The sequence below is a fragment of the Haliotis rufescens genome, unplaced genomic scaffold (assembly GCF_023055435.1).
Source record: "Haliotis rufescens isolate VD_foot unplaced genomic scaffold, xgHalRufe1.0.p SCAF_32, whole genome shotgun sequence".
Taxonomy (NCBI): domain Eukaryota; kingdom Metazoa; phylum Mollusca; class Gastropoda; order Lepetellida; family Haliotidae; genus Haliotis; species Haliotis rufescens.
The window spans coordinates 461,487-480,641 of record NW_025964024.1 but is presented as its reverse complement, the minus strand read 5'-3'; the positions used below and the strand labels follow the sequence as shown (position 1 = coordinate 480,641).

At 40.7% G+C, this 19,155-nt stretch overlaps 1 protein-coding gene across 1 annotated transcript in view; it reads right to left on the bottom strand.

Moving 5' to 3' along the window:
• LOC124149109 overlaps nucleotides 1–19,155 on the bottom strand; it is a 51,145-nt gene that overhangs the window by 21,182 nt on the left and 10,808 nt on the right. Inside the window, exons 4-13 of the mRNA XM_046520474.2 lie at nucleotides 17,793–18,024; nucleotides 16,366–16,496; nucleotides 15,433–15,664; nucleotides 12,368–12,418; nucleotides 11,431–11,697; nucleotides 8,881–9,099; nucleotides 7,915–8,034; nucleotides 4,084–4,173; nucleotides 1,750–1,844; nucleotides 310–498 (exon numbers count right to left, since the gene is read on the bottom strand). Coding sequence (XP_046376430.2) covers nucleotides 310–498; nucleotides 1,750–1,844; nucleotides 4,084–4,173; nucleotides 7,915–8,034; nucleotides 8,881–9,099; nucleotides 11,431–11,697; nucleotides 12,368–12,418; nucleotides 15,433–15,664; nucleotides 16,366–16,496; nucleotides 17,793–18,024 — 1,626 coding nt within the window. The remainder of the gene's footprint in view (nucleotides 1–309; nucleotides 499–1,749; nucleotides 1,845–4,083; nucleotides 4,174–7,914; nucleotides 8,035–8,880; nucleotides 9,100–11,430; nucleotides 11,698–12,367; nucleotides 12,419–15,432; nucleotides 15,665–16,365; nucleotides 16,497–17,792; nucleotides 18,025–19,155) is intronic.

Sequence of the window (19,155 nt, the reverse complement as noted above, 5' to 3'; positions counted from 1 at the left end):
ACACATACGCACGCACGCACACAAAGGTATTTAACCAAAAACAACAAAGTATTCAACTAATCTGCCGTGCAGAAGTAAGTATACACTTGAAAATTGGTTTTGACAAAACGTTAATTCTTTATCAAAACTTAACTATGCTGAAAACAGTCGACGTAAGCTAAGGTCCAAAACACAACTAAAATACATCACCATCGAAGAACCATTTCTTGTTTGTTTCCTTTTCAGCCACGATCAAATATTGGGTGTATACTTTCTTCTCCCGGCAGTTTAAACTGTTTTGGTTTTTTTTCGAAATTCTCAGTTGCAAACCCTTTCGGAGTCTTCAGTCTCATTCTTGTCCGCTGCGATGTGTCTGTCCCCGAATGTTTTCAACCATTGCTCCATTAATCGAGTCAAAACAGCAATCTCTTTGCTCCCAAGTCTGCCGGAATTCGTGTGTCTTAAGAGAGTTGTGACTGAGATATTTTTTAGTAGCAGGCCATCCTTCATCCGTTCCATCTATAACAGAAGTTCGTATTATGCCTTCACCTGTCGCTCAAATACACTGAAACAAATTGTGAATGATTGAACATGAACGTCAAAACCAGAGAATAATCAGTCTCGATAATCTGCAACAGATTCCATTGAGGGTAAAAAGCAAACCAGCGGAGAAAATGATATGAATGCCATAATTCAAGACATTGACTGACGACCAATTGATCACACACATATATAAGTCAAGAAATCAATATGGAGGAAATGTAATGTAATCGACGCGCGGTGGTAGTACACATCCATTATTAAATCTACTCCTGTTCAAATTGTTTTCCATAAAATGAAGATAGGAGCTGCCTACAGTGCTAACATGTATTCTGGTTGCCTTGGTTAAATCACTATGCGTTTCTTTCACTGATATTGTCATTTATTAGCACAGGGGTTAAATCAATGTCAATGAAGAATCATTCTGTGAAGGCAACATCAACCAAATAACAAACATATATATCGATATAATAGTAATGTAATCGATATAACAGTAACGGGATATGTGTGAACGTCAGAACACGTTTCAATACATTCGTCACAACTCGCCCGTTTCCGTAACCTGCAAGAAGACTCGTCCCCCTATCGATGAATGTCATGTGCGAAAATACGACAAACCAATCAGAATGCGCGTATGACTTCAATTACTTCGGTCAAAGAATCCCTCGGGAAAAATGTTTGATTTTTTATGTCTTGCATTTAAAAATATACGCAAGATACATTTAAATGTATTCAACCGTAATGTATAATAATATAAGTTCCGATGAGTTTTCAATAGCATCTGGAATATATATGATATATGGGGGAATCATGACTCAACGAGTTGACAATTCTTTTAGCTATGCCCGTTTGCGCTTAGACGGAACCCAGTCGCAATAATGGCAACGAGATGGGTACGAGTCGCTATTCGGCTTTGCATACTGTATGCATGATCTATTATTGTCTTGTATTGTGAATTAACGAAAGCGAGCCTATGGTAACATATTGCCATTGGGAATGGTCTATAGTATTGTTGGAATCTATGTGTAATGAAAAATGGCGAATTGGAAACCGTCCAACATGTTAGACTTGTTACATAAATTATATTCAGAATGTTAAGAGAACGCAATATCACCGCAATATGGTGTTATTAGGAACTTCGTGTCAGCATCATTCTGGTTATATAGTCAGAATACTGTCGCTAACGTGCATCCAGCGGATAAACAATGACAATAGAAAGTCGTTACTTACCTCATCGTTGAGGTCTTGTATACCTCTACTGACACACTGACTCCTGTCTTCTTCCAGCCATTGTCTTTCATCACCGCACGTTCGTGTCATCACGCCTACAAGAAGGTATTCTTACAGATGGAAACACTGCATATATGCAATGAATCAATGAGTCCACTTTGTGGTGATGCTCAAGTAATGGCTACCGGTAAAGCGGGACGTGCTCAGCATTCTTGCTGACGCATGGGGCAATCATTGTTTTTCAGTGATCCATTCATTTGCGTTCAACAGATAATCGAGACTGATTATTCTTTGGCGTTGGCGTTTCGAATTCAAGTAACTTATAATACAACCCGTGAAGATCCGGGTTAGAATAGGTCTTCAGCAACCCATGTTTGCTGTAAAACGCGACTATGCTTGTCATCACATCCCTTCCTTGTTTTCATGTCTGACCGACCCGTGAAGATCCGGGGTAGAATAGGTCTTTAGAAACCGATATTGCCGTAAAAGGCGACTATGCTTGTCGTAATAGCCGGCTACGGGATCGGGTGGTCAGATTCGCTGACTTGGTTGATGCATGTCATCGATCCCAAATACGTGATACCAATCACTGGATTGTCTGGTCCAGACTCGATTATTTACAGACCGCCGTCATAAATCTGGAATATTGCTGAGTGCGGCGTAAAACAACCGGCCAACCTAATAATACAAGTGACTGTTTCATGATGAATAGGAGATGCTTCTACTACTACTACTACTACTACTACTACTACTACTACTGCTGCTACTACGGCTACTACTACTACTGGATTATCTGGTCCTGACTCGATTATTTACAGAACGACATCATATAGCTGGAACAGTGCTATGTGCGGTGTTAACCAACAAACAAACCTACTAGTACGACGACGACACAACTACTACTACTACTACTACTACTACTACGACTGCTAATGCTAAAGGATGTTCTACTACTACTACAACAACAACTACTTCTACGACTACTAATGCTAAAAGGATCCTTTCGTATCTGTTTACTATACACAATTGGAATATAAAATAGAATCACGGCGGGCGACATCAGAAACGGCTTCACAAATTGTAACCATATGGGAAATTGAACCTTGGCCTGGGCGTGACGGGCGAATGCTTTAACCACTAGGCTACCCTACCGCCCCTAATTGCCACTGTTTATACCTCTGAGATGATTGCACTTTGTGACCTGACACTCAGTGTATTCCGAAATCTTTGATGAACATGTAACGTTCCCTTGGCGTTATGCAGGTCATCCCAAAACAACACGTCTTTGACCGTCACATGAACAGAAAAACATGAAACACCAAGTTCATTAAAACCTAAACTCGTCAATCATTTTCAATTTGCAGTGACACTAGACATCTACGAATATGGTAAGCATACCATCATAAAAGCATCTATATGGTAAATACAAGTCATCACTCGGTCCAATATAGTGTGAATAAAAGCGAGAGAACCCTTTCCATGGCCATAAGAAATCTCTTCTAAAAGCAGAATCGCTTGTTAGATTCCGACTATAACATGAGCATGATTGTGTTCATGAATCACCATCAAATAGTGATGATAACAGGTGTTTGCGAAAATGTGAACGTATCCTGCCACACTGGTGGCACCTGTCACAAACACATACAAAGGAGAGTCAATTGTTCACCTGAAACAACACGGGAACATAAGTGAAAATAGAAAACTGCATCGGATATCATTTTTGTCACTGATGCATCTAATCTGGAAATGTCCTCCACATGTCTACCATAAAACCTTTTAGAAAAAGCTTTACTGAGGCCTTGAACGTTGTAAACATAATCCGAGTAAGGGTCGTATGGGGCTCATTGAAATCTTCGTAGAAAGACCATACTGGATTTTACCTCAAAAGTTGTGAAATGTAAATACAAAGGATAGATCTGCTGGAATATTGCTCGACACGGGAAACTTGAAGTCATCCCCTCTTGCATACAGTCTTGGGGAGAGGTTTTTGGAAGTCAATCTGAATCTTTATGCACAGATCTCAACATGAAACAGACGAGGCCGACCCATTGGCTTCTTTCAGGTAGGAAATCAATGGAAGAGAATTGGCTATGTGATGTTATTGACCAACATCAGATCATCTGTATACCTGAAGCTTAAGTTAAACTTCTGTAGCCCTTTTCTGGTGTCACCCGCCTCTATATTGCTGGATTGTTGCTAAAAGCTGCAATTTACTCACTCGTGATGACATATATTGCATAGGAATATCAACGTCTTCCTATTGCTCATATCTAAACCATTTGTGATGATCACAGTGTAAATCCGAATGGTTATTATTTGTGTGCAGCAACTCACCCAGCTCTTCCTCAGGGCATGGTCTTTCCGCTGTGATGTTAATAGGTGTTTTTAACCACGAGTTGTCATCGTCACATCGCTTCACCTCAGCTGAAAATGCCAATACACATTTACATTCAGTATGACAATTTGTATAACACGTACAATAAAACAACGTTGCAAGCAATAAACAAAATACTCAATATATGTAGCTAACCTGGTTACAGGACATAACATTCTATTAATATTTTGCCTTCATCATTATTTTGAAAAGGTATATAATAATGTGAAACAAATTAAGTCATTGTAAAATAGTACTATCCAACGTGAAGGTAACTTGAGTTGACAAGGTGACATTGCATGGTCAGTCAGTTCAGTCCTTAGACCCGTGAAGATCCGGGTTAGAATAGGTCTTCAGCAACCCATGCTTGCCGTAAAAGGTGACTATGCTTGTCGTAAAAGGCGACTAACGGGTTCGGGTGGTCAGACTCGCTAACTTGGTTGATGTATGTCATCGCATGGATCGATTTTCATGATGTCAATCACTGGATTGTCTGGTCCAGACTCGATTATTTACAGACCGCCATCTTATAGCTGGAATATTGCTGAGTGCGACGTTAAACAACAAACAAACAAGCAAAACAAACAAACAGTTCAGTCCTCATCATCAGGCAAACATATGTTCCAGGATAAAGTACAGCATATCGTTATGGCCACAGTTAAGTTTCATAGCAGATGAGGGGCAATGGTTTTACACCGCTTTTATCAATATTCCAGCAATATCACGATGGAGGGACACAAGAAAAAGGCTTCACACATTGTACCTATGTGGACAAGCGAACCCGGGTCTTCGACGTGAAGAGCGAACGCTTTAACCACTAGACTACCCCACCGCCCCAAAGGTTCATTGGAAGTATGCTTGAGTGAGTGAGTTAAAATGTAACGTCGCATCGGCATTATTTCCGCCATATAGAGACGAGACCAAGTTAATGTATTCACAATCGAGTAATTTATGCAAAGTAATATTTAAAAAAGTATGCTTGAAGAATAAAAATGTTGAAAAAATGTTTTCTTTTGGGGTTTCTAAGGTGGATAGAGCACTTCATCTCGGTTTCTTGTGAGATTTAAAAACCTGAGATACATGGGTATTTTATCTCATAAAATACTTCGCACATGTGTTATCCTGCACATAAAGCTGCCATGAAATATTATAACTGGATTACTCTTCAAGACAGTGTTAAATTCAAACCACTCTCTCAATTTTTTCTTTTTTGCAGATAACTTAACAAATAAAAGTTCCCTATATTGACTTTTTTCCATATGTTTCCGTGTTTGTTCAGGGGAACATTTAACTTGCCTTTGCATGTGTTTGTGACGGGTGCCAGCGGTGGGGCACTATACGTTCATCTCGCGAACACCTGGTATCATTACTATTTAATAGAGATTCATAAACACACATTTATGATATAGTCGGAATCGTACAATGTACTTTGCTTTTTGTAGAGATTACTTGCAAAACTAATATGTTTTTTCTATAACGTTTTTGTTTTCTTAAGCAGTAGAATCTCTGCATTTGTACACAGCAAATATTAATATAAAAATTATATATATTGTGGTTAGATTCGTCAGAGTCGGTGGATGCTGTATCGCTTGGGTGTCTAGTTCGTTAGCGGCACGCAGTAGTTGTGTGAGTGGCTTGAGTCATCACTGACTTCCGGTAATCCATTCAATCCGCGTACCAAGTCATGAAGCGTGATCTTTATGCAGAAACGACAGCTTGTATATCCAATCAGGGACTGGCTTTCTTTGCTCTTCAGCCTAGCCAATCAGTGTGTTACGACTCTTGGCCGATGACACCCGATCCTGTCGGAATGCTAGTCGTAGATCGTTCGGTTTCCGATCACTTGCGAAGACAAAGCAACTGTTAAAATCGTTGAATAATTATAACCGCTGTTTTGCTTTTTACGGATTATATACTCTTCAGAGAATAGGAGATCATGAAATATAAATGCTAGAACAAAGATAAGTGTTGATAACCTTTTTTTGCAAGAACGTTTATGTCTGTCAAACATAACACCAAAACACATCCTATAGTTTGCACGTGCCTCACGCAGAAGCGCCACACACATGCCAAGGCTGTCATTCGTGATCTTTTTCACTTTCAGAGAAGGTTCATTAATTTCTTATAATTATTCTTTTCAATCTTATTGATTCTGCTTATCATACAGTCATGATTTACTTCATTCATTACGAACTGTGTACGAACTGGCGATGCGACGTCTGCAACGCGGGGAGCGTCTACGTGTTGTTGGTATGCTGTGATTAGCAGACTATGAAACAGGTACCGACAAACCTAGAGGGATTTTATGTGCGCATCAGACATTAGGATATATTCATTTGGAGACAGTCCTCGTGCATTTACTTTTGACGAATCATTATCATTCTGTATAATCACGTTTTCATTGCGTTTCTATTACTGCTCTATAAAGTAGAGCTCTATAAAATCATTTCACTTACTGTCAATTAGTTGTAGCTATTCAATTTACAGTAGCCCCTTAATACCTTCGTTAATAGACAACGTCAGTTAATGAATGTATGAGTGAATATATATGAATGCATGAGTTTGTGATTGAGATTGTGCCTTGTGAGTTTCACTTTAACTAGTGGCGAAATGTATATGAAAAGGGGGTTTATTAACCACATATCTTTAAAGTAAAAAGTAAATACCAAAGGAAAGTGACTGTAAATTGTATGACGTCTTCATTAGCTTTCCGAGGGTACGATGCGCTCTTAAAATCTCAATGTTTTGCTATCTAAAAAAGAATAAATGTAAAGAAATGTATTTACAGTGTGAAGTTATCCAGTGCTCCAGTGCGTTCTAAATTAAATATTATTGGCTTTCCAACTTTTCAGGAATGAAAGCTGATAATATATGTGCCTTGAGGGGTTTCAGCGAAATACATGTGTTCTTGAAAACTGTTCATTGTGTATATGGCAGTGACGAAAAGTAAATGGCGCAACCAGTTAATCACCCATGATGCTTGTTTAAATGTTTCCGACAAAGTGAAAAAACACGACCAGTTAATTTTGATCACTTCAGGACTTCGTCCGATTTCAATGGAGATTGTCTGATAAAAAAACATATTGCCATGTAAACTGAAAAAGAATGCGGAATGATAAACACAAAATAGGTCCAACAAAATCTGCAAAAATTAAGAAATATATACAACGTTCAATGTGTTCATAAAAATGAGAATAAGAAATGGTTTGCCTGAACACTTACAAGGAATGGATTTATCAAATGTAGAGCTTTTGTTAAAACGTCTCGAAATGCTAAAGAATATTATACAGGCTTTCGGGAAATTTCATTTAATAATTTTAACATTAGAAAATCTTCGACACAAGATAATTATATTTGATTTGTTTGTTGTTTAACGCCGCACTCAACAATATTCCAGCTTTATGACGGCGATCTGTAAATAATCGAGTCTGGACAAAACAATCCAGTGATTGATATCATGAGCATCGACATAAAAGACAAAATAGCGGTGATAATTATATGAATGGATCACTGAAAATCCGTGATGACACAAGGTCTGCGCGAGAAGGATGAGCATGTCCTGCCCTACCATTAGCACCCGTCACTCACACACAGTGCATGAAACAGTGTGTGTTTGATTGTTGCCTGACGTCACCAGTACTCCTGCCATACGACGGAGGCTTGTACAGAAACCAGACAGTCAAGTGAAACATACCTCTCGCGTATCTCACATGAATTCGTGGCGACGGACCATAAATATTTTTCTTATGCATAGTAAAAGCCTTGAAACCAAAACCACACCGAGAACTAACCTTGTATGATGTACACCGCTGTTTCGTCACTTTTCCTGCCTTTGCCAAATCTATTTTCGCCTAAACATGAGTACGTTGCGTTGAAGCCTTGACTGCAATATACCAAGAGCTTACTTGTTGCTGAAACGTAGATAATTTCATACACCTCAGTGCGATGTCAACACTATGGATTCACACCCTAAGACAATGTCTAATACAGACTGAGACAGTATTCACAACCTATGACAACACTACTGTCAACAGTATTGGCAGAATGTGATTTGTCATGATGATTCGATTTAATAGTCTTGGGTGCCAGTTTGGTTAGAGATATTTCCAGTTTGGGATATTTCCAGTGTCTCTAAATATTATTGCTTCTCTGAAATGAGGGACCACCACGTTTAATACCTACAACCATCCAGAATGTCCACTGAAATATCTATTTTTGTATAAAATCGGGGGACAAATGATTTTGTTCAAGAATGTTCGGGAACAGAATATTATTTTCTAAAACATACCACCTCTAACTTTATATTCTCACCTCCACAAGAAATTCAAATACCATACATCTGGTTAATATATGAAGACTTACCTATGTTTAAGATATAATAGATTGGTTCGATGCACACACGAACATACTGGTATGTTGTGTGAACCGATACTCATGAACGCATCACATGTGACGTCAAAGATCCATGACTCGAGATGCACCATTTGTTTCGTGCAGGATTAGCGTGTAAAGTTTGGAAATCACGTGCAACATATCGTGATAAGAATATAGACACACTGTGGTAACACTGATTTTTAGTTTTGTCATTAATTGATACACGTTGGAAACATCTCTTCTGAACTTACATACTTCTCAATATGATTCTATGGTTCGCGTTTCTTTTGGCGGTGAGTATATATGTTTCTTCACAGCACTATGTTTAACTTTGATTACAATATAGGGAAGAACCCCAAAAGATCCTTCACTGGTGAGCTTACATTCTCCATCAACCTCCACGCCGTTACTGAACCACTTGATGACGGTGTCGTCGGGGAATGGCTGCGTCACTCTACAGTATAGGGAGGCAATTTCCCGAGGCTGTATGAAGACGTTCTTCTGGGATAGAAGCTTCACGGTCGGGGCGGCAAATACTTGCACTCGTCCACTGCAGCCAACTTCCTGGCCTGACTCGTCCAGGAGACTAAACGTAAAGTTTCCTGAAATGTACAAGTTACGTGGATGAGTTGGGCTCAATAGTATTTCAGTTATATCAGGATATGTCACTTTGATGTGAAGGAAAGCTTAACCTGATGTTTGTGTGCGTCAATGACCACTTTGATGTGAAGGAAAGCCTAACCTGATGTTGGTCCGTGTCAATGACCACTTTGATGTGAAGGAAAGCCTAACCTGATGTTGGTCTGTGTCAATGACCACTTTGATGTGAAGGAAAGCTTAACCTGATGTTGGTCCGTGCCAATGGCCACTTTGATGTGAAGGAAAGCTTAACCTGATGTTGGTCCGTGCTAATGACCACTTTCATGTTGAGGAAAGCTTAACCTGATGTTGGTCCGTGCCAATGACCACTTTGATGTAAAGTAAGCTTAACCTGATGCAAATCAGTGCCAATGACCACTTTGATGTAAGGAAAGCTTAACCCGATGTTGGTCTGTGCCAATGACCACTTTGATGTAAGGAAAGCCTGACCTGATGTTGGTCCTTGCCAATGACCACTTTGATGTTGAGGAAAGCCTGACCTGATGTTGGTTCTTGCCAATGACCACTTTGATGTTGAGGAAAGCCTAACCTGATGCTTGTCTGTGCCAATGACCACTTTGATGTAAAGTAAGCTTAACCTGATGCAGATCAGTGCCAACGACCACTTTGATGTGAAGGAAAGCTTAACCTGATGCAGGTCTGTGCCAAAGACCACTTTGATGTGAAGGAAATCCCAACCTGATGCAGGTCTGTGATAATGACCACTTTGATGTAAAGGATAGCTGAACCTGGTGTTGGTCCGTGCCAATGACCACTTTGATGTGAAGGAAAGCTTAACCTGATGTTGGTCCGTGCCAATGGCCACTTTGATGTGAAGGAAAGCTTAACCTGATGCAGGTCTGTGCCAATGACCACTTTGATGTGAAGGAAAGCCTAACCTGATGCAGGTCTGTGATAACGACCACTTTGATGTTGAGGAAAGCTTAACCTGATGTTGGTCCGTGCTAATGACCACTTTCATGTTGAGGAAAGCTTAACTTGATGTTGGTCCGTGCAAATGACCACTTTGATGTAAAGTAAGCTTAACCTGATGCAGATCAGTGCCAATGACCACTTTGATGTAAGGAAAGCTTAACCCGATGTTGGTCTGTGCCAATGACCCCTTTTATGTTAAGGAAAGCCTGACCTGATGTTGGTCCTTGCCAATGTCCACTTTGATGTTGAGGAAAGCCTGACCTGATGTTGGTCTGTGCCAATGACCACTTTGATGTTGAGGAAAGCTTAACCTGATGTTGGTCTGTGCCAATGACCATTTTGATGTGAAGGAAAGCCTGACCTGATGTTTGTCCTTGCCAATGACAACTTTGATGTGACGGAAAGCCTAACCTGACGTAGGTCTGTGCCAATGACCACTTAGATTAGGCTCCCACAAGCATGAATGAGGCAATATCTAGTTAAATGACGGCGGTCTGTAAATAATTGAGTCTGACAAACACTCGAGTAGTTGACGCGATGAGCATCGATGTACACAACTGTGATACGATGACATGCATCAACGACCACCCATCAGCCCTCTCTTACGATAAACATTGGTTGCTGAAGACCAATACTAACCCAGATCTACACGAGGCCATGAAACAGGTATTGACAGACCATGGATCGTGACTGGTGTCACTCTTGGCACGGTTTCAGGAATAATGTTTGTGCCCCCATCTGATATAATGAAGAGGCGAACTCCAGAACAATGCCCATTTGCTCACATTAGTGTTTAGGAATACTTGCATCACAGATCAATTTATATGACAATAAGTCCATACAGTTAATAAGATCACAAAATGGTCTTTAATCAAAATATCAAAATACATATTAGACATACTCACTGATTGCACATTAGGTGAGGTTAAATGGGGTTAAACGTCGTGTTCAAGATTATTGCCATTATAGAGCCACGTGCATGACCCACTCAGATACCGACTCCGAGCCGACCAGTCCTTGCTTTAGCCCCTTAATGCTGGGTGCCAGACAGTGTAACAAGTACCATATTTTAACGTCTTTTGGTATGACGCGGCCGGGGATCGAATCCCGGGTGGACGCTCTACCACTAGACCATGGAGGCAGTTGGATTACACATTAACATATGCATCAGATTTATAACACCATAAAACAGCAATGTTTATATCAATATGGCTGCGTTCATTCAGAAAATTATATCAGCATGTATCATCCAAACTATTTCTGAATTCATGTAATTCATGGACACAAACGTGATATTCAAAATGTTGTATGGGGTTTCATTACTTTTTGAGATACACAGTTTATATAGCAAGGGTTACCTGAATCTCTAACAATTACGTTATGAATGGTGAGAGTGCCGGTGTAATGATGTGCCGGTGAAATGGTGAGGCTGGTGACAAGTCGTGGATGTGATGGCGGTATTATGAATCTGTTGTCCAGCATCCTCCATTCCTCCTTGACGTTGCCAACAGGGTTTGGGAAAGTACCTGCACACGTCAGCTGTATCCGAGTGTTGTTCTTGGTATATAACGGAGTGCTGTCTACGTCAGTATTTGAATATTCAAATTCCCACAAATCGCGGTTATCTGAATGGAAATACACAATATTGTCAGTCCAAATAGGTTTATTGGTTTTAGTTCCCTCAAACTGCATTTTACTTAGCAATTATGCATAGATGCAATTGATTAATCAGATATTAAACCAGATATTATCTTCAAAGTGCAACACCGGATATAGAAAGTTCTTGATACGGATCCACAGTAATCTCCCTTTGTAGGCTAAAACAAACGATCCACTGATTGTCCTGGAAGGTGGTTTTAAGATTAAAGGAGTTTGACTGTCTGCATACATTTTGTTTGTTTCTTGGTTGCTAAACGCCGCACCCAACTATATGACGGCGGTGTGTACATAATCGAGTCTGGTCCAGACAATCCAATGATTGATATAATGAGCATCGTTCCACGCAATTAAAATACGTTGACATGCATCAACCAAGTCAGCGAGCCTGACCACCCGATCTCGTCAGTCGCCTCTTACGGCAAGCATGGGTTGCTGAAGACCTATTCTAACCCGGATCTTCACGGGTTAGTCTGCATATATGAATATAGTATTACTTTGAAATACTCAATTACACGCCACACTAGCAAAGCATCCAACTTTAGCATTTAGTGTAATTTGGTTAACACATGCGTGAATTTAAGCTTCCCTGCTTTTCAGAACTGTCTACCTCGCCCGAATATATTCGGCAGCACTCACCTGTTTCCGCATCTCGGAGTAAGGCATGTCCGGGAATGGTGTCCTCGTTTTCTAAACATAAAGAATGTCAGTGTTACTTAGTTAATACAGACATCAACGTGTAATAATCGAGTTCTCTTAACCCTCGTCAGGCTACCCTTTCTTACTTAGTATTTTAGCTTGTTCCACGTGGACTGTCACTTTCCGTTCTCTTGTAGAAATAACAGACCCGTGAAGATCCGGGGTAGGATAGGTCTTCAGCAATCCATGCTTGCCGTAAAAGGCGACTATACTTGTCGTAAGAGACGACTTACGGTATCGGGTGGTCAGGCTCGCTCCCAATTACGTGGATCGATGCTCATGATGTCAATTACTGGATTGTCTGGTCCAGGTTCGATTATTTACAGACCGCCGTCATATAGCTGGAATATTGCTGAGTGCGGCGTTAAACAACAGGCTAACAAACAAACATGCAGAGACCAAATACACCCAAAACCCGGGCCTAGGAGACCCATGGTAGCTCTCAATGAATAAACAATTTCAAATATTAAATATTAATTCAATATTTAGTTGCAGCACAAGGCTTGACGTGTGTACTTTGAGGCTTTAGAGGAATACATAGAACAATATTCTTTGGATTCAATGGCAGCCATACTACGTGCATTTAAACAGGCTACCGGGCTAAATGGCCCCAGGGAGACTGATGATGGTTACATTATGTCACGGCGTGGATCATCTTAGTATTTATTGATTTCAAAGTATTCAGTGTAGAACAGGTGGCCCAGTGGATCATTGAACGTGTAAGGATCCGCAGATCGTGGGTTTTAACCCATTATTCGACCATAACCCTTGACCACACATGGTATGTACATTCATGGTCACCATATTAGTAAGCGTCATCTTCTCCACCAAACTCATCTCACTCTCCCGTTCACTGTCTGAGAATTACAGCTTTAATTGATTAATTACTGATTGATGACGATAAATAACTAGTGTTAACAGGCTGTAACAAAACTATGTTTAATCACCTGTTTCACCCACTCACTCATAGCATCGGATTTGCCGTGACAATATCAGTGACCACTTGGTTGTACTTTACCCACCAGCATTACTTAAAGTATTTGCCTATGTTCGTGGTCAAGCCCTTGACTTAAGTTGTATTATGTTGCAAAATCAAAAGTGGAGGTTGAAGTTATATTGTTCTGACTTGATATGACAGCCTGAAAATCTATGTAGCGCCAACTCCAGCAAATGAGCAGTTTGCGCGTACATGAGAACATATGATCGCAAAGCAAACCGCATGAAATATTTTGGAATTCGACCATGATGCCTAAAACAAACATATAATAAATAATAAACCATTTTGTTAAATTTGATTTCATCTTCAAGATATGTTTGAACTGATTACAGTAAACTACGGTTAAAACGAACTCGAGGGGACCACTAACTTTAGTTCGAAATAACCGTAGCTCGTTATAAACATACATACAGTATATATACAACAAATGGTCGGGAATAAAAATAAGTTCGTTTTATCCGTCAGTAACATAGTTTACTGTACATTAAGATAATTCCTTGATGTATGTGGCACATAGTGGCAATAACCAGGTACACATTTTATATATAGCAATTTCGAAAATGCGAAAATGCAATGTTTGCAGGGGGGCACGGGTGGCCCAGTCGTCTAAGGCGCCGCGATTCGCTGTGCAGAGTTGCGTCCCTTGGGCACGCCAGAAACCTGTTATTGTGGGTTCGAATCCCGGTTCGCCCCAATTATGTTTCTAGGTTTGTCAGCACCATACCCGTGTTCGTGGGTTTCACCGAAGTGGTAAACGTCTGAGACCTGCATCACTTCGGGCTTTCCTCCCACATTAAGCTGACACGCCGCGATATAACTGGAATAATGTTCAAAGCGGTGTTAAACCCAACTCACTCACTCAATCACTCAATGTTTGCAAATCGTCTCCAAGGTAAACACATCACAGGAGGCCCGGGAGGAGAACAAACTACGAATAGTTACTACGTATATACCATCAACGTTTACTCCCTTTATGACCATACCAATTCTTTAATCTGATACCTTAAACAAACTTAAACTTAAACTTGTTTAATATTAATGCAGACGTTTTGGGTTGTCAGGGACTGTATTAAACCTTTGCTTTCTCAGTCGAAAACAAGCACAAAACGGAAACATTTGTATATCCAGAATCCCGTTAATCCATACTGGACGGGAACAAGTACATATTTCAACTATACCCATCAAAGGGTTCCGTAGAAAAGATCGAAATTCAATTTTAAAAAATGAAGTCTCGATATCAGGTTTTAAGTCATTTTGGATATGATGAACTAAAAGCTCAATGGTCGTTTGATCTTTCATTACTTGAAATATGATTCCGAAATATTATTCAGATATATCTTCTTTACTCTACATAACTATGTACACTGTAAAATGCATAATCAGGATCAGCTTGAAGATCAGGGTTAGGATTGATCTTCATCAACCAGTGAGTGAGTGAGTGAGTTGGGTTTTAACAGTATTCCAGTTATATCACGGCGTGTCAGCTTAATATGGGAGGTGAGCCCGAAGTCTTAGACGTTTACCACTTCCGTGAAACCCATGAGCAAGGGTATGGTGCTGACAAACCTAGAAACATAATTGGGGCGAACCGGGATTCGAACCCACAATCATAGGTTTCTGGCCCAAGGGACGCAACTCTGCACAGCGAATCGCGGCACCTTAGACGACTGGGCCACCCGTGCCCCCTCATTAACCAATGATTGTTATAAGAGGCGAGTATCAGGATCAGTTTGTCAGGATCACTGACTTGGTTAATGCATGTTGTTGTATCCCATATTGATGCTCATGATATCAATCACTGGATAGTCTCGCCCAGACTTGATTATTTACAGATAGCCGTTATAATACTGGAATATTGCTGAGTGAGCTATTTAACAACAAATATAACTATATATACACCTCAAACTGCAAAATGAGGAATGCGTCTTGTTTCGGCAAGGCTGATCATTCTCTGGTGTTGATGTTTCATATTTATATTTACAAAATGTCTAATGCATTATTTTCCTACCCTCATCCAGTGTCGAGAGGCTGACAATGTTGCTGCCTTCAGAAGTGAAGTAGTTGTTCACAGCCACGACATCAGCCTCGATCTCAGAGAATGAAGGCAAATAGTGCACCCAAGCCCTGATCTTGTCCGATTGTCTCCCTTTCCTTGTGACGTCGGCATCTGACGTGGCAGGGATAAACTTCTCGTGCATGCTGACCATATCGTCCTTCTCGTCTCTCCTCCAGTATCGAACCTGTCAACAATGTTGTACTGCACATAGGACTGACAAATTTAAGATAATCAATTTATGAGTGAGTGAGTTAATATTTAACGTCCCAGCAGTAGATCAGCCATATAGTGAAGATCCCTATGCTATTAAAATCTCACATGTACAAAGTGTGAATTAAATGATATTTGATGCGATCACCTCCCTGAGGAATCTAAATCACAATGTGTTCCCAGCACACTAAGCATTATGTTCTCAAACGATCACTGGCTTGCCTGGTCCAGAATCGATTTTACGCTACATGGCAAGAATATCGTAACAGCAAGACTTTACAACATTAAACCTAAGATGAACATATTTTAATGTACTCTAGTTACTCTTAATAATGACATATATCCTGGAACTATGCTGGCCCTAAAAGACATACGATTATGTGTTACCCAAGACTCAGAGTGAGTGAGTGAGTGAGTATGGTTTTACGCCGCTTTTAGCAATATTCCAGCAATATCACGGCGGGGGACACCAGAAATGGGCTTCACACATTATACCCATGTCGGGAATCGAACCCGGGTCTTCGGCGTGACGAGCGAACGCTTTAACCACTAGGCTACCCGACCGCCCCCCAAGACTCAGAAGTCTGAAGTATAATAGGGGACCATATATTGTTTTCGATAAAATCCCAGCCGCCCCTTGATTATGAAATAGTCGGTCCCTAACACAAGGGACACCTTGTAACCCTTGAACTCTCCCTGCATCGCCCCTGGGCTGGTATCAACCGGGTCCCAGCGGAATGCTGCACTTGTTGCCGTCACCTTCTCGTCCGGGTCCAACTCGAAGTTCGCAGGAATAACAGTTGGTGCTGAAACGTATGAACATTATATGTAATGTGAATTTGTTTTATATTCAACGCTGCATTGAACACTGTTTAAGCTATGCGACGTCGGCCTGTAAATAATTGAATGTGGACAATACGATCCTGTGTCGTCTCGTGATGCACTCGGGCCCTTCTGCCTAGGAGTATCCAGCCCTATTCTAACCAGGGACCCCCCCACCCCCCACCCCCCACCCCCCACCCCCCGCCTTATAGGGCTGGGACGAGTCAAGTTTTACTACCCGGGTACTCGACCACCCATTTAAACTATTTACCCATCCGACCCGAGTTCCCGGGTAACCCATCCAAACCCTTTCCCACTAGTTATGTCTTATGACACATTTCGTAAGGTTCAATGTTTCCAAATGTGACAGCTTTCAATGACTTTTTGACCCATCGTCTTTAGATATATTCCAGGTGGGTACAACCCACATTAATATTATAGGATGTCATTTTGGACCCCATTGCAACACGAATCTATGCCTAAACTTGCCATTTGTATGTTCCATTAATTTAAGCATTCTGTTAACGTTGATATTGCCTTTCAGTTAGATACTCATTATATAAACAGGTCATTAGTCAGGAGTAATGATACCTCAGTGGAAAATATAATAGTTATAGTAGGTAAAGAAACTGGAATTTGAAACTTGATGTAGTCCCACTGTAGTGTGTGATTCACTTTTTGTGTGAAAATGCATAATATGTTTAAAAGAATCACGCATTCTTTAATAAATTATTTAATATCATGGTAGATTTCCCAGTTGCCTTACCCCTCCCAATAGTTTAACGTGGCAACTTATGAGGATCAGGTAGTTACATTGTGTGATGTTGCAGATTTGTGTGACATCTTGCCCTGACGGCGTACATCGTTGCTCATGTTTTTCACCACTGGTTTCTGCAACCCACACTCGTTAATGCTATTACAGCAGTCAAGACCTTATAAAAGCTTTCAAAACGTTTCATGGTAGACCTATTGAGAAAATGTCCAAATGTAAAAAATGTAAAAAACTGTTCAGTGCATTTCCCTCTTTTGACTTGTACCATATATTCACTTTGCTAACCTTGCATACATTGGTGCTCCCTGTTCGCGAACACCTGGTATCATCACTGGACGGAATCATACACTGGGCTCTACTTTTCTCAAAGAATATATTCTCATGGATGTGGATATGGTTTTGTCTGTTATATTTACATGTCATGGTAAAATTAAACTATTGCTGATTTCAGCGTATATGACCAATCCTCAACCAACATTGTGGGTTATATCTGTAGAAGGATACTTACCTCCCTCGCCGGAATACCCCAGGATTGCCTGGGCTTTCTCAATTGGCCTGGCGACCTTGTTCTCAGCACCAACTGTTATCATATAAGGCTGATATATGTTGTTGACCAAAATCTCCTTCCTTCCCACGGTATAGTTTGTCTCCAAGGTGTTCATGGTGAGCCCCCCGTCCTTCTCCCGCACAGTGATATTATAGACGAAACCAGGTCCATTGTGATCAATCAGAGGCATGGCCTGCAATCAGAAAAATAGGGAGCTAATAGTTATAAGAATAGCATTTTACTATCTAATGTTACATTTGGTAACAAGATAAATCATTGAAGTCTTTGATAGGCATTTAGAAGTTGGAAGAACATAAATACATGACACTTTTTACATCTTCCCGAGGCAAGAGAGTTAACTGACTTTAAAAGTCCAGTTTCAACCCTTGCCGAACTAGGCTGGAATTCCTGGGCTCGATCGTAGCGCCACCAGTGGCTGTTATGAGTTATGTCCCTTCTATGCCTCTCCTATGGACCAATCAGATTACACCTCTCGTATCACTTGCATTTGCTTCTAACTAAATGGCGGCGCCCTTACAAGACGATCTGATCGACAATCAGGATCTATATTGTGATAAAACGGGACTTACATCGCGAAGTGCATCAAATCATGTGAGCACCTTGATAAAAAACATGAACAGATTTGAAACATATCTGTTGACAACGAGTTGGCGGTGCACATGCTTTGCAAATCCTGCAATCGACCGAACTCTGCATGACAGTTTACGAACTGGATTTCGGTGAGCCTTTTTTGATTGGACTATGCATAGACTCGTTAGTCTCGTTCCAGTTTTTTAAAGTATCGTTTAATACTTCTCCACACATGGATGATAAAAGTGCCGTGACTGCAAAGTGATACGAGAGGAAAATGGGCTTGACTGATGTGAGCACTAATTGGCTGGAGTGTTTGCCTTCTCGGTTCATTAGTGTTATTAGGCGGCTCCCCCGGGCTGCCCTGCTGGTCTGGTCGTGTTCCCCGCTGGATGTATCTCTGCTGGTTTCACTGACGGAGCTATATATAAAGGTGTGTTTTCTAGTTGGTCAGCCACGAACCTGCATCTGACTCACGATCTCAAAGACCTCTTTAGATGCTATCCGAAGGTGCTATATATCCTCCTCCGGTGTGCTACTGGTTGGGAGTCCCCATGGACCCTAGCATGGTGATCTACCTTCAGCTGCTGGCGATCTATAGCCTGTTTTTATCTTGTATCGTTATGTATAGTGCTATTCTCTTTTATAATTCCGTACTAGTTTTATATCTTTTTCTGTGATGAATCTAGTAATTTTACTGTCCTTCGTTGGCAGGTTTTTATACAAGTTTCAA